The 12,788-nt window shown below is 59.3% G+C and overlaps 1 protein-coding gene across 14 annotated transcripts in view; it reads right to left on the reverse strand.

Moving 5' to 3' along the window:
* Positions 1-12,788, reverse strand: part of SRCIN1 (SRC kinase signaling inhibitor 1) — a 62,612-nt gene that overhangs the window by 30,990 nt on the left and 18,834 nt on the right. For 8 of the 14 annotated variants that reach the window (XR_004619589.1, XM_034640539.1, XM_034640538.1 and 5 more), the window contains 2 exons: positions 7,078-7,379; positions 3,894-3,992 (listed from right to left, as the gene is read on the reverse strand). The exons of 1 other annotated variant lie outside the window; for it this stretch is intronic. Coding sequence is in view for 12 of the 13 variants with exons in the window: in XM_034640539.1 (XP_034496430.1) it covers positions 3,894-3,992; positions 7,078-7,379 (401 nt within the window). In the remaining variant the exon portion in view is untranslated. The remainder of the gene's footprint in view (positions 1-3,893; positions 3,993-7,077; positions 7,380-12,788) is intronic. 5 more of the 14 variants (XM_034640549.1, XM_034640543.1, XM_034640548.1 and 2 more) reach the window with 1 other exon arrangement.

The raw sequence follows: 12,788 nt of genomic DNA on the forward strand, positions 1-12,788 counted from the left end.
GAGAGGCCTGCGTAGCCTCAGTGCCACAGGAAAGCCAGGCAAATCCCCCTAGAGGGTAACAGTGGAAGAGTTGCTCGTTTGTGCTTGGCAAACTTGGGCTGAGGCTAAGATCAGACTTCTGAGACTTCGGGCTCTGGCCAGAAGAGCGCCCTGAGTAGAGCCTAGCCCCTCCGGCCTCTCTGGAAGGCGGGAGGAAAGATTCTCTTTTATGTTAGCCCCACCAGGAATAAGACACATAGTCTCCTGGCAACTCCGTGTCCTTGGGGGAGAGGGGGAGACAACAGCGGGGAGAAGTCATTAGGAATGCCTTCCGTCCTCTGTCTCTGTCTCTTTCCAGGGTGTTAAACCCAAGGGACAGCCTTGGGTCACTGAGAGCAGAGGGCTCCTCCCGGTTTGCTAAGATGAGGTTCTCCCCATCCGACCTCCTCACCCTTTCCCTGGTTGTCTGTTCCTCCTGTGTACCTAACAAAACGCCTGGGTATGTAGTAGGCCCTCCACAAATATTTGACCATGAATGAATGCAAAGAAAATAGGACGAGGCCATAGGAGGAGGGGGATGTGTCTGAGTACTCCTGTCTGGCACCGCTCCCGCCATCTCCTGGCACCCAGCGCCACTCAGCCTTCTGGGCCTTTTCCCTGGGAGTTTCCCAGCACCAGAAACCCCCTGGAAGGAGGGCAAAGGGCAGGAAGGGCCCAAGAGAGGTCTGGCCCCTCACCCCCAGCAAACACTTCCAACACCCTCCCCCAGGACTGTGAGAAGGTGGAAAAAAGGGTTGAGTGGGAGAACCCTTGCCAAGGGTAATCACTTGGAGGAAAGACTCTTACAGGAGCAGGGGGCAAAATGAGAGGTGTTCTAAAGGATTCCATTGGGAAGCCAACCACTCTCTAAGGCTTTCAGAAATGAGGCTTTCAGAAATGAGGGAGGGGGAGCTTCCCGGAGACCCAAGAAAGCAAGGCCAGGGAGTCCTCAAACTCCCTGGTGAGAAAAGGAAATAGCTTCTTCCCTCAGGGGCTGAGGAGTTAACCCCCGCCCTTCCCCACCCTAAGCGCCCTCCGTGGGGTTCTTCCCTCCCCCTGCAGCTGATCCTTTTCTCCCCGCGGAGCCCTGGGAGGGGCGGGGCCGTGCCCCCCGAATCCGGGCGCAGCCAGCGGAGGTCTCTCCCCTCCTCGGACAGATGTCCCCGATAGGCTAGGTGAGCGGCGTGACCCCTCCTTGACCTCGAGCCCCGACGACGCATCCTCCAGGGAGGGAGGACAACCAAATGGGTCACACCTCCGGCTCCTGAATCCCCCGGTCCGCGTGCACCGGAGCACACACCCACCTCTCAACTCCTGTGAACACGCGTCCACGTAAACAGCCGTCCCCCAGGCTGGGGCTACCTAACGTGCCCCCCGCGTGGCCAGCCTTCCACCAGGACGCACATGCACGACCCTCCCCCCAGGGGTGTCCAGCGACACTCTCACCTCCTACCCCTCCCCGATGCAGAGAACGGGGCGGGGGGTGGCGCTGCGGGACCTGCGCGGCGCCGGGGGCAAGGGCGCACCCCAGGAAGGTCATGACTTTCCGAGATTGGGGGAGGGGGCGCAGCCGCATTTAGGGGGGCCGGCCCAGGCGGAAGGCGGCGAACGCGGTGGGGGAGGGGAGGGGGCGTTTCTCGGGGACCGAGAACCTCAACGGCATGCGCGCCTCCCACCCCCCGACCGCCCCTCGGAGCCGCGGAGCTGGCCCCCATCTCCGTGCCCCGCCGCCCGCGGAACCCCAGGCGGCGGCCCCGGCCCCCCCGCAGCCGCTCCTCCCGCAGCCCCCGCCGCCGGGTGCCCTTTGCTGCAGTGCGAGAGCCGCCGCCGCCGAGCCGGCCCGGGCCCCGGTCGCCCCGGTAACCGCGACTCCACCTGGCGCTGCGCGGCGCGCCGCCGAGAACATCCTCTCTCCGGCCCCCTCCCCCGGCGCGGCCCCGCCGGCGCAGCCCCGCCGTGGATCTGCGGAGGCTGGTGGCTGCGTCGCCGCGGTCACCCGATACGCCGGCCCGCCGCCCGGGACTCGGGTTGCAGAAGGAGGGAGGGAGGTTAGGCAGCCTAGTGGAAGCGGGGGAGGGGCTGCGGCTTGGAGTCTAGCCTCTGGCCCTCTCCCGGGGTCCTCTTCAGCCTCGCACTCCCAACGGTCTGGCCTAAGGTTGGAGGGAGGAGGGTGTCCTGTCTCCCGACCTGTCACCCTCTGAGATCATGGCCTCTCCCCATCAGGGTCTCAGGGGGCACCGCTGCCCTCCTCAGCTCTCCTGTGACTCAATTCCCAGACAAGTCTGCAGGGCCTAGGATGCCTGAGCTTCCCTCATGGCCTCTCATCCTGCTCTGCTGTGCAACTCTGGCATTGGCTGACCCTCTCTGATCCTGCACTTGCCCTAAAGGAGCCTCAGACTCAGCCATGGAGAAGTGCGATAAGCAGCAAGCAGCCAGTGATGACAAGATCCTATGAATGGCTGCTTTCCTCTGTAATCACAAAGCCCTGGGGTCAGGGTCTCCTCAAACTCGGATGGAATTTCACCAACAGAGCAAATCCCACATACAGATGGGCCTAGAGCCCCATGACCTGAGCTCACCAAGCTCATCCTCAAGCCTCTCTGTCACCCCAACCATAACTAGTGCCAAGACGTCATCTGGAGAGGGCCTCCGCCTGCCCCAGACCCACCACACCTGTCCGCGGCCCCATCACCATTCCTGTCCCAGCCCTGGTTTGGTCTCCACGTGCACTTGGCCACTCAGGACAAGTCTGTCCCATTTGTCATCCAGCCTCAGGGGGCAGACACATCTTTGTTCCCCAAAGTTCAGTCAAGATGGGGCTGAAAGCCAGGAAGGGAAGTGGGCAGAATGCCCCGTGGGGGATGCCAAGCATGCCAATCTGTTGCCAGACTTGAGTTACACTCCGCTAAACCCTCCGTCCGTGCTCTGGAGCCTTGTCCTCTCCTCGGCTGTCACGTCTTTCCTTCTAATTCTCCTTGAAAAAGTCAAGCCTTGCTGCCTGTCCCTAGGGGCAGCAGGGTGTGTGAGGAAGTGAAGTCGGTACCCCCACTCCCCCTTGGATTCCTGTGTCTACGTTTCTATGTCTCCTCTGCCTCCTACAGCTAAATGCCCCCAAGCCAAGGCCCCCCTGAGGGTGTGCCCCCTCCCCGGCTGCAACTCTGATTCCTTGGGCCTTCCTCCCTGTTGGGGCCCCAGATGGCTATTTTCCTCCCATGGCAATGTCCAGGCCTGAGCTGGGAGCCCAAGCCCTGCCTAAGTGTGCCCCTGTCTAAGCTGAGATCCGTTTTCCCATCAGGGGAAACTGAGGCTTGATGAGGAATCAGGGAACAAATTCAGAACAAATGGCTAGATGCCAAAGGCCTCTTAAAAAATGGGAACTAAGCCTTGAACATACTAAGAAGGGTGATAGACATTGTGAAGAACTTCCTAGTGGTAAGACCTCAGGGGAAGGCTGGGTCCACTCAGAGATGGAAAGGTAGTGTGGGGTGCGGGGGTATATGGGAGTGAGGTGGTCTGCGGTGGGGGTGGGATTGGAGAACAAAGCATAAAAGTCTCCTGAAAACCGATGGGATGAGGGTGGGGTAGGTACTCCTGTTTAAAGGAGAAAAGAATCCAAATTTTTTTTTTCAAAACCTGAGTATTCCCCCTCAAAAAATTCCTTCCCCAAAGCCAAGCCTTTGGGGAGGTAGCGGTAGGAAGTAGACAGTCAGGGAGAGTACAGGGCATGGGGGTCTCCTGACTCCACAGGGGCTCCAACATAAAAGAAAGGGATGCAAAATTAAAATTCTAGATATCCCCCCTCCAAAAAAAAAAGTCTTCCTCAAAGCCAAACTCCGCCAGGGGTTTGGGGGGCATGGGAGCGGTGGGTGACTCACCTGGGCCGGCTGGCCAGCCCCGGAGGGGGCGGAGTCGCCATGGAGGTGGGAGCAGAGGGAGCTGAGGAGGCACACGGGGTCCACGGTCCAGCCGCCAACCTGTGTGTGCGAAGGGGGGGACACCCCATTAGGGGGAGCGGGCAGGAGCCGCTGGAGGACTGTGACGGGGCGGGGAGGGACGTTCCTGGGACAAGCTTTGGCACAGAGCTCACAGCCCAGAGGGACCTGTGACACTGGCTAGTCCCTTCCCGAGTCTGGGTCTCTAACTAGAGCCCCTGGTCTGTTTCTGGATGTTTCTCTTCTGTCCGAATGGGGGCTTCCTGAGCCCAGGGGAAGGCCTCCTCCATCAGATACTTTGTCTTGACTGTATACTCTGCCAGGGAGCCGTTCCTCACCTGTCCACGCCTCCCGCTCCTTATTCCCTCCGCACTGAAGATGTCACTTCCTACCTCACAGAGATGGGGAACCATTCCGCAGGGGTCCTCACCCCCATGTGCCTCTGCGCTGACAGCACCACCTTCTTCTCTGCCATCTCCCAGCCCTGGGCCACACCACACCTGAGCTTTGAAACCCATCACCTCCTGATTCCCCCAGGACCTTTTCCCCACAGCGCTCTCCCCCCTCGGCATCCCCAAATTCATTCCTCTTCATTCATTCTACTGCCGTTCACCCAGCAGCCACCACCCTTAGGCGCCGGGCCCTCCCCCGCCAGGGACCCGACTGTAGGTCCGACCCATTCACATTCTACCGGAGGGAATGAGTGAGTGAGTGAACAAAGGAATGAATTTGTGAGCGAGTTGCTGTGCTTTGACTCCTCTACTAAGTGTTTGCTGGCAAGCGTGCCAGACACGCCTGAGGCCCTCCAACATACCCACACCAGCCCTCTCAGGCCCGCTGCCCCTTGAGGCTGTCACCCCCGCTGTCTTCATCTTTCTATGGCTGAACCCCCAGACCCATCTTGCACCCCAGGTCGTGCTCTCTCGCCACCTCCAATGTCCACAAACCCTGAAACCGGCCATTACCTCGCCACACCACGAGAGCCAAGGGATACCCTCTGCACCCACAGATCCCAGCCAGTCCTGATGGCTGTTTCTCTCTCTCCCCCTCACCCCCCACTGACTTCTGAAGGGCAGGTGGTCCTCCTGGGGGGCCTTTCTCCTCTTCCTCATGATGGAGAGAACGTTCCTGGCTCCTCCTTCCCACTGTCATGGCCCTCGCCCCTCTCAGACTCCATGCTGCCCTGGTGGCCACGCTTATGCCCTGGGTCCCACTGCCATCCTGCCTCGATCAGCATGCTCCACCTCCTCCTGATGCTGCTGTCCCTTAGAGTCCTGGACGGTACCTACGGTGTGCCTAGTGGGCATCCTTGTGAATGCTCTCCCTGCTCCGCAAACTCACCTCCCAAGTCCTGTCTCCTATCCTCCAGACATTTCCCTCCTACCCTCTTATTTCTTCCCAAGGCACAAACATCTTCCTGCTACCCAGCTTTTCTGTCTTCAGCTCCTGGGTCCAAGCAGCAAACAAGCCTTGCTCAGTCTTCCCTCCAATTCTGCATCCCTTTCCCTTCGTCCTCCCTAACACACTCTTCCTCCTCGCTTTCCCCTGCCTCCAGCCCCCCTTTGCCCACCATCCGGAAACAACCACAGCCCTCCTAGCCACCACCATCTGGCCCCACTTCTCCAGTTTGCCCCCACATCTCCCTCTGCCTCCCGCCCTGAGCCTTCAGCACCAGCCAGGTGGGCCGCTGTACCCGTCCCCAACCTGACTCAGGACCATGCTCACCTCCCATCATCCCAGCTTCTAAAACACCATTCTCTTCCTTGATGCCCATTCAGACCCTTTTCATCCTTCTAAGCCTAGTTTAGGTACCTCTTCCTCCAGGAAGCCTTTCCTGACCAGGCCTGCCTACTTGCTGTCCCCTTCTCTAAACCCCCTTCCCAACTGACTGTGCCCCTCCTACTTAAGTGTAACCATCCTTTCACCCCCTCCGGATCACAAATGCCCCTGTCACCTCCTCCCAAGCCAGAGCACGTGGAAGGACCCCACGGAGAGGGGCTCCCTGAGGGTGAGGGCCAGATCTCCATCCGCAAGTCTCCCTTATTCCAATCAGAACTCTGCTCCCAGGGGGACTCTGAAGCTGAGAAAAAGCAAAAGCAAGACAGAACTGGAGGTGACATCAGGGGGCAGGTGCACCAATGTGTCCTCGTTGCCTGCTGTGACAATAGGAGTGGGGACACTCTTCCCCTTTCCCAACCACACCCAGCATCTCCTGGAAAGGGGGACAGAGCAAGACAGGTGTGGGAGCAGGGACCCCCCCCCCAGGCCTGACTGAAATCTGTGGATGGGATGTCCCACCCTCCCCTCCTCCGCTTCTCCTGGAGTGGACAAGGCCTGGGTCTCCGTGGCCATCAAGGTATCCCGCCAATGCGGGACTGGAAGCAGAAGGCTTGTCCCAAGAAAGAACTTTCCTACAGACAAGAAAGTCATACTTGGATGGAGAGGTGCATCCAGGAACCCAAGGATCTGGGAGAGGTTTACAAGGGAAGCTTCCCATCCCAGATAGAAAGAGGCAGGCCCTGGTCCAGAAGCAGGCACCCTGACTCCTCTGTAAGCCTTTCTGATGGCAGAAGAGAAACCGAGGCACCCTCTAGCTCAAAGTCACACAGCGAGTCTTTTGTGGGGCAGGTGGGGGCAGGTAGGGAGGAGGTAAAAGGCCCCAGGAGTTCTGGCTTCTGCTGTTACAGGGGCTGGGGGCACAGCAGATCCAGCTTACTGAGGCTCCCAAGGGGCCATGTCACAGAGGAGCCACCCCAGGAGTCCCAACTCCAGGCGGGACGGAACTCCAGGCCCAGAACAGTCAGTCCCCAAGACTGTCCCCCCCCCTTCCTCCCCACCACTGCTTTGGCCTCCAAGACGACCTTCCTGCCCATCAGCCCAGTCCAGCCTCCGCTCTGGCTCTCTGCTCCACCCGCGCTCCCAACTCCAGGACTGCAGACAGAAGTCTGGACACCGAGCCCCCATCCCCTTCCTCCCCAGGCTCCAGAAAAGACCAACCAGGGCGACTCCCTGACTCCCCTCCCCCCCCTTTCCAGCTCTCTCCTCAGTTGCCCCACAGAATCAGAGCTCGAGGGCAGGGGAGCACGGGGTCAGACCCCTCCCCAGTCCACAGCCAGCCCCCACTCACCTGCTCTCTCATCCTGTCCTGCTGACCCCGCAAGGCCAGGGCGTGCTGGGGGTACTTGTTCTTCAGGTGGTCCATGAAGGCATCGCGCTTGCGGTCGGCGTCCGCCTTCTGGAGCCCGCTGAGCGCCTCCAGGCTCTGGGCGGCAATCACCGTGTGCCGCCGCTCGGACGTGTGCACCAGCCCCACGTTGGAGAAGCGCCGGCCCCCGCCGCCCGCGCCGCCCCCGCCCCCCAGGGTCCGGTACTCCCGCGGGTACTCGGCATCATCAGCAGACAGCATGGGGGGGCTGCTCCGCTCCGGATCTGCGAGAGGGGAGAGGGGGCGCGGCGGGGGGTCACGGGGCGCCCGGCCTGGGGCCGCCCAGCCCTCACCGGGGGTCGCTGCGGGGACGGACAGGCCTGAGGCGGGGCAAGAGGCACCGGTCTGAGATCAGACCGGGACTGCCCCCCCCCCAACTAGGGGACCGAAGAGGCAGCAGGGGGAGGGCTCCAAGGAAGTTGGGGGGCAAGGGCAGGGTCTGGCTTCCTGCTCTTCTTCGGCTGGGTTTGAAAGGGTAATGACTGCAGGTGAGGTACTGTTTTTTGAGGCCAAGGAGGGGTTGGAAGCAGGGGTCCTGGACATCTCTAACCATGCATCCCCTTCCTCCTTCCTACTGCGGGGGTGAACAGGTGAGGGAAGGGGTGCTTCCTTTAGATGGTTCCTGAAAGATATGGAAAGGAGTCTGTGGAGTCTTCTTTTTATGAGCAGCCTCTAAGGGGGGGGCGGCCGCCGGGTCGGTGAGGGGAGGACCCTAGCCTCCTCCCTCAGACTAGCATGTCCAGGACACACTTGTCCTAAAGGCTGGGGGTTGGGTTGGAAAGAGGCCAGGACTAGGATACTGGGGGAAGGAGCAATGACGGCGAGATGGAGCCCCAGGGTCTGGGGCATGGGACCCCCTCCCTTTTCCCTCCTTCCCCAGAGACAGACAGGTGGACAGACAGGGGAGGCTGGGCACAGAGAGGACAGTGAGAGAGAGATGGATTTGGGACATACTCAAAGGAGAAAGAAAGCAGACAGAACAGCTCAAGCCCTCCCCCTGGCACCCTCCCCTCCCCCTGCTCTCCCTTTCTTCAGTCTCCCCTCCCAACACACACACACACACACACACACACACACACACACACACACACACACAAGTTCACGGCCTTTAAGGGATGCACAGGGGACAAAGGACAGTACAGAAGCAGAAAAAAAAGAGAAGGCCGGGGGTTGAGGTCCCCACGCAGATTTCTGAATCCTTTTCCCATATGCCCACCATCCCTGAGCCCCTGGCCTCACCAGGCCCAGCTCTGCTGTCTCCCACCCTCCAGCCTCAAAGTTGCATTTCCACAGCCCAGCAGGAGACAGCGGTTCCAGAGTGCCACCCACACCAGGTGCCAGGTGTCTCCCCACTGGGAGACAAATGCAATCTCCCCAGCGTACCCCCAGCCCCACCATCCACCCTTCTCATAGCCACACACCCCAAGTATAGCCTAGGTCCAGGGGTGTCCGGTACTGCAGCAGACAAATGCACCCCCACACAGGGGCTGACTCGCTGGGCCAAATGGGGCAAAGAGGAGGAGGCTGGGGATTCTGGGACCCAGCCAGGTTCCATCCAGTTGCCACGTCTCCTTGGCCCCCTTCCTCCACATATCCACTGTGCATTAGGCCCACTGCCAGGCCCCAGTCACCCCCTGCTCAGCCACAGGAGGAAAGAAGACTTTCAGCCACATTTCAGGAAAAGCCACCCCTCACCCAACATCAACACACACACACACACACACACACACACACACACACACACACCTCTCCTTGGCTGTGGTTGAAGCATGTAGATCTGGGGGACAGAGCCTTTGAGGACCCAGGACCCAGCACCTCCCACCAAAATTAAGGAAAGAATGCCTTCCACAGACAGAGTTCCATGGCTTCCCAAGGCCTGACTGACCGCCATCATCATGGCCAGCAACACCCTATTGGGGGGGTATCATTGTGGCCTCATTTCAGAGATGGGGCTGCCGAGATTCGAGAAGGCCAGTGACACGCCCAAAGCCACAGTGAGAGGTAGAGGCTAGATTTGGCCCCACTGTCTATTAGGTTGGCCTCATCCCCTCCCACCGCACTTCCTTGACATCTATTGGCAGAACAACGGCAACGCCACGTGGTGCTAGGTGCTCCTCTCTGTTCCTCTTTCCCCTCCCCAGCCTGGCACTGGGTCTGGGGTCCCTCCTGCCTCCCCTCCCAGGCACCTGTCCCTGTCACTGCAGTCATCACCTCCTGGCATGCTCCCAAAAGTGAGGTCCAGATACGCAAGAGCTGACCTTGGGAGGAGCGCTGTTTCACAGTTTAATACTTACACCTTTATTTTCATAAGGATTAGGAAAACCCCAAATAGGAGATCCAACCACTAATTTCATGGATCTCATTCCTTGGGATGGTAAAGCGATAAGGTTTCCTTTTAAGTAAATGTATTTAAGTTCAAAGGGAGTTGAGGAAAAACATATTGAGTTAATATGGCGCGGAGGTTCCCTGATCTGGAGGAAATTCTCAAAGATGGCCTTTGATTGAGTGGGGCTGGGAACCCTGGGACCATCTTAATGAAGGTCTAGTCCTCCTAGAGAAGGAGAGGCCAGGGTGGGGGTGCTCTAGGCACCGGAGAAATAGCCCCAACCAGAGTCAGGGGGCTGCCTCCCATGACCCTTATCCTCTCTCTTCCACTTCCCCTCAGCACCCGTGGAGACTTGCATTGGGTACAACTGGGCAGGAGAAGACCCTCCATGGCCATAGCCCTATCTTTGCCCAGGCAGGGGCGGATTCTGCCCATGGGCCTTGCTGCTGGAACCCCAGCCCGGCCTGAGCCAGAGGGATCTCTCTCCTTGTGCCCGATAGCCAGGCTCACAGCGCCTCTGAGGGCTCTGGACACACACAGGTGCAGGGGACAGGTCTCCAGTTCTCATCTTCCCCCCTGCCCTTAGGCCCTCGGACCCAGAAGAGCTGCTCATCACATCCCCACCCTCCGTGCCTGCACCTCCTTCCCTGGCTCCTAGGGGGAGATCTCAGCAAGTCTGGGCTGAGGCAAACGGAGACCAGCAGGGACTGGGGGAGGTCCAGAGGTCACGTTGGCTAAAGGGGCAAGGCGGGGCTGGCAAGGAGGGTCCGGGCTGCTGGAGCGGGCAGTGGAGGGGAGCAGCTGTGGACTATTGACATGTTCTTGCAGCCCTATTTATGACTGCAGTCCCATAAATCTCACTGTGGGCGGTGGGGGAGGGGGGAGGTCTGCCAGCAGCCTGAACGAGCAGATTAAGGACTGTCCCTGCCTTCTTGAGGTCAGGGCTCTGCCCTCAGGTGCCTAGGCATTGGTGAAGGGAGGAGTCAGGAGTGAGGCAGGAGCTGGATTCTGGCAGGTGGCAGGGAGAGGGGCAAGCAGGGGCAGGAGAGACAATCTGTTAACTCTGACGGGCAGTGGGAAGGAGGGGCTTTGATTTGCAAAGAAGCTTCTCTTTAAGAACCTTGGAGATCCTCAGCTTTAGTTAACAAAGACAGAAACTAGCTGGGGTGGAGGGAGGAGGAGAGGTGAGGCTCCCGCTCTGTGCTTATTTCACTCCTTTCTGCAGGGCCCCCAGGGGACTGGGAGGACTGACCTGGGCATCTGGGCTGTGGGGCCATCCTGTTACCCTTAGGACAAGGAGGCTTGTGGGGCTCAAACGACTTGGGCATGAGCCCGAGTCTTTGAGTCAGACCAGGCACTCGAGGTCAGGGCACTGGGAGGAAGAGAACCCCAGGCCAGAGACACTCTGGGTTTCAAGTCAGCTCCTTCCCCGAGGGACCCCAGAGTAGCCGTTCATTTAGTTATTCATTCAGTCAACAAGTCTCTTCCCTCTCAGAGACTGAAGGCACTAATCTGTAAAATGGGGATGTTCCCCTCTAAACCCTGCCTCTGTCTCCCTGGCCCTAAGAAGCTGGCAAGACGATGGAGGAGAACGTGTGTTTTTCTGAATTAAAAACATTCCTGGCACATCGGTTCCTGGGCCCCAGCAAGACAGCCTTCCCAGTAGCCCCGCGCCTGGTCCAGCCACCACCGAGTCGCCGGAGCGGCCCTGACCCTCCCCAGACTGAGCAGCCCAGTGCAAAGTGCTGAAGATCGATTCCAATCTAGCAAGCAGTGGGCTCGGGGCACCCTGGCCCTGAGCAGACCAATGCTTCCTGTTCGGTGGTGGTGGTGGGGAGTGAGGGATCCCTATGGGCAGGGGTCTTGAGGGGGTGGCAGAGGGGACAGATGGGACAGAGAGGCCTTGAGGGGGTAAGCAGGGATGTGGGAGTTGAAGGTGCAAAGGAAGGGCAGGGGGCTCAGAGGGAAAGGGAAGGGTGGGGAGGCCTCAGGGAGGAACAGAGCTGGGATACACTGGGGAAGGGAGGTTGGGACTGAAGGCCCCTGAGGGTTGGAGGTTGGGGGAGCTGAAGAGAGAAATGGGGGTCAGAGGAGTTGCCATCTGTCCAAGGACCCGCAGGTGTCCTCGGCCTATCATAATTGTTGATTCGGAGATCCAAGCCCCAGAGAAGATGCCCGAGACTGGTGCAATCCAGCTCAGAATGAGGGGGAGGAAAAGCAGGGAAGGGGGGTTCTGTCACCCTCAGCTCAGCCTTCCCAGCCTGGGCCAGAGGGGAGGGAGCTTGGGGGGGAGGGAAGGGACACACACACCTGGGGCTGGGGTGACAGGAGGAGGTGGGTGCCCCCCAGTGGCCGGCCGAGAATAAAGGCACAGGCTCTTGGGAAGACGGCCACATTGTTTGTTCCATCAGTTCCAAATTCCACCTTTATTTATAAGCCTGATTTATTTTTGTCCTCCTCTGCATTCTTTGACATGAGATCACTGTAACTCATGATGAGAATTAAGATCCCCAAGTCTTAGTGACACCATCTCATGAGCCACCAAGCCCACCCCCACCTCATATCTTTACCCCAGATGTCACTACTCTGTCCTCTGGCTGCCACTGGGCAACATTCACACATGACATCATCTTCAGAGGAAGGGAATGTGGAGAAGAGGAAGGGGGGGAGGAAGTAGAAGGAAGAAGGAGGCTAAAAGATCTAGAAAGGAGAGGTCTCTCTCTAGGGCCCCTGCTGTGAGGACCCCAAGCTCAAGACCCCAGAGTTCAGGTCCCTGTCTTCCTGTCCCTAGAGATCAGGAGGCTGGATGAGGCCTGAGAGGGCTCCCAGGTGTGCCCCGTCCACGGCCTGGGCAGAGATGGGGGCTGGGCACTGGCTCAAGGAGTTCACAAGTCCCCGGGGCTAGATCCTGTGAGGCCTGCAGGCAGGGCAAGAGGAGGGGTGCATGGAGATTGCTGGAAGACTGGAGGGCCTGGCTCAGACCCTAAAGTGCTTTACACACACACACACACACACACACACACACACACACACACGAGCACATGCAGCTTGAGGCTCCCCCAGTGCCCCCCATCTAGAGCCAAACAAGAGGAGCCCAAGTCACCCAGGAGGAGCCCCATTGAGCATGACAGCTCCATCCTGCCACACTGTGCTGGGAGGTCAGAGACCAGAGGACAAAGGTCAAGCTTGCAGAGGGCCGGGGAACCTCGCCCAGGTGAAGTGATTATCCCTTGCCCCATCCTCCCCCTCCCCTTGAAGGAAGCGGCCTCTCTGTCTTTGGGGCGCCCCTGGCTCTGTGTTCCTCACA

Source organism: Ailuropoda melanoleuca, chromosome 13, assembly GCF_002007445.2.
Source record: "Ailuropoda melanoleuca isolate Jingjing chromosome 13, ASM200744v2, whole genome shotgun sequence".
Classification (NCBI taxonomy): Eukaryota; Metazoa; Chordata; class Mammalia; order Carnivora; family Ursidae; genus Ailuropoda; species Ailuropoda melanoleuca.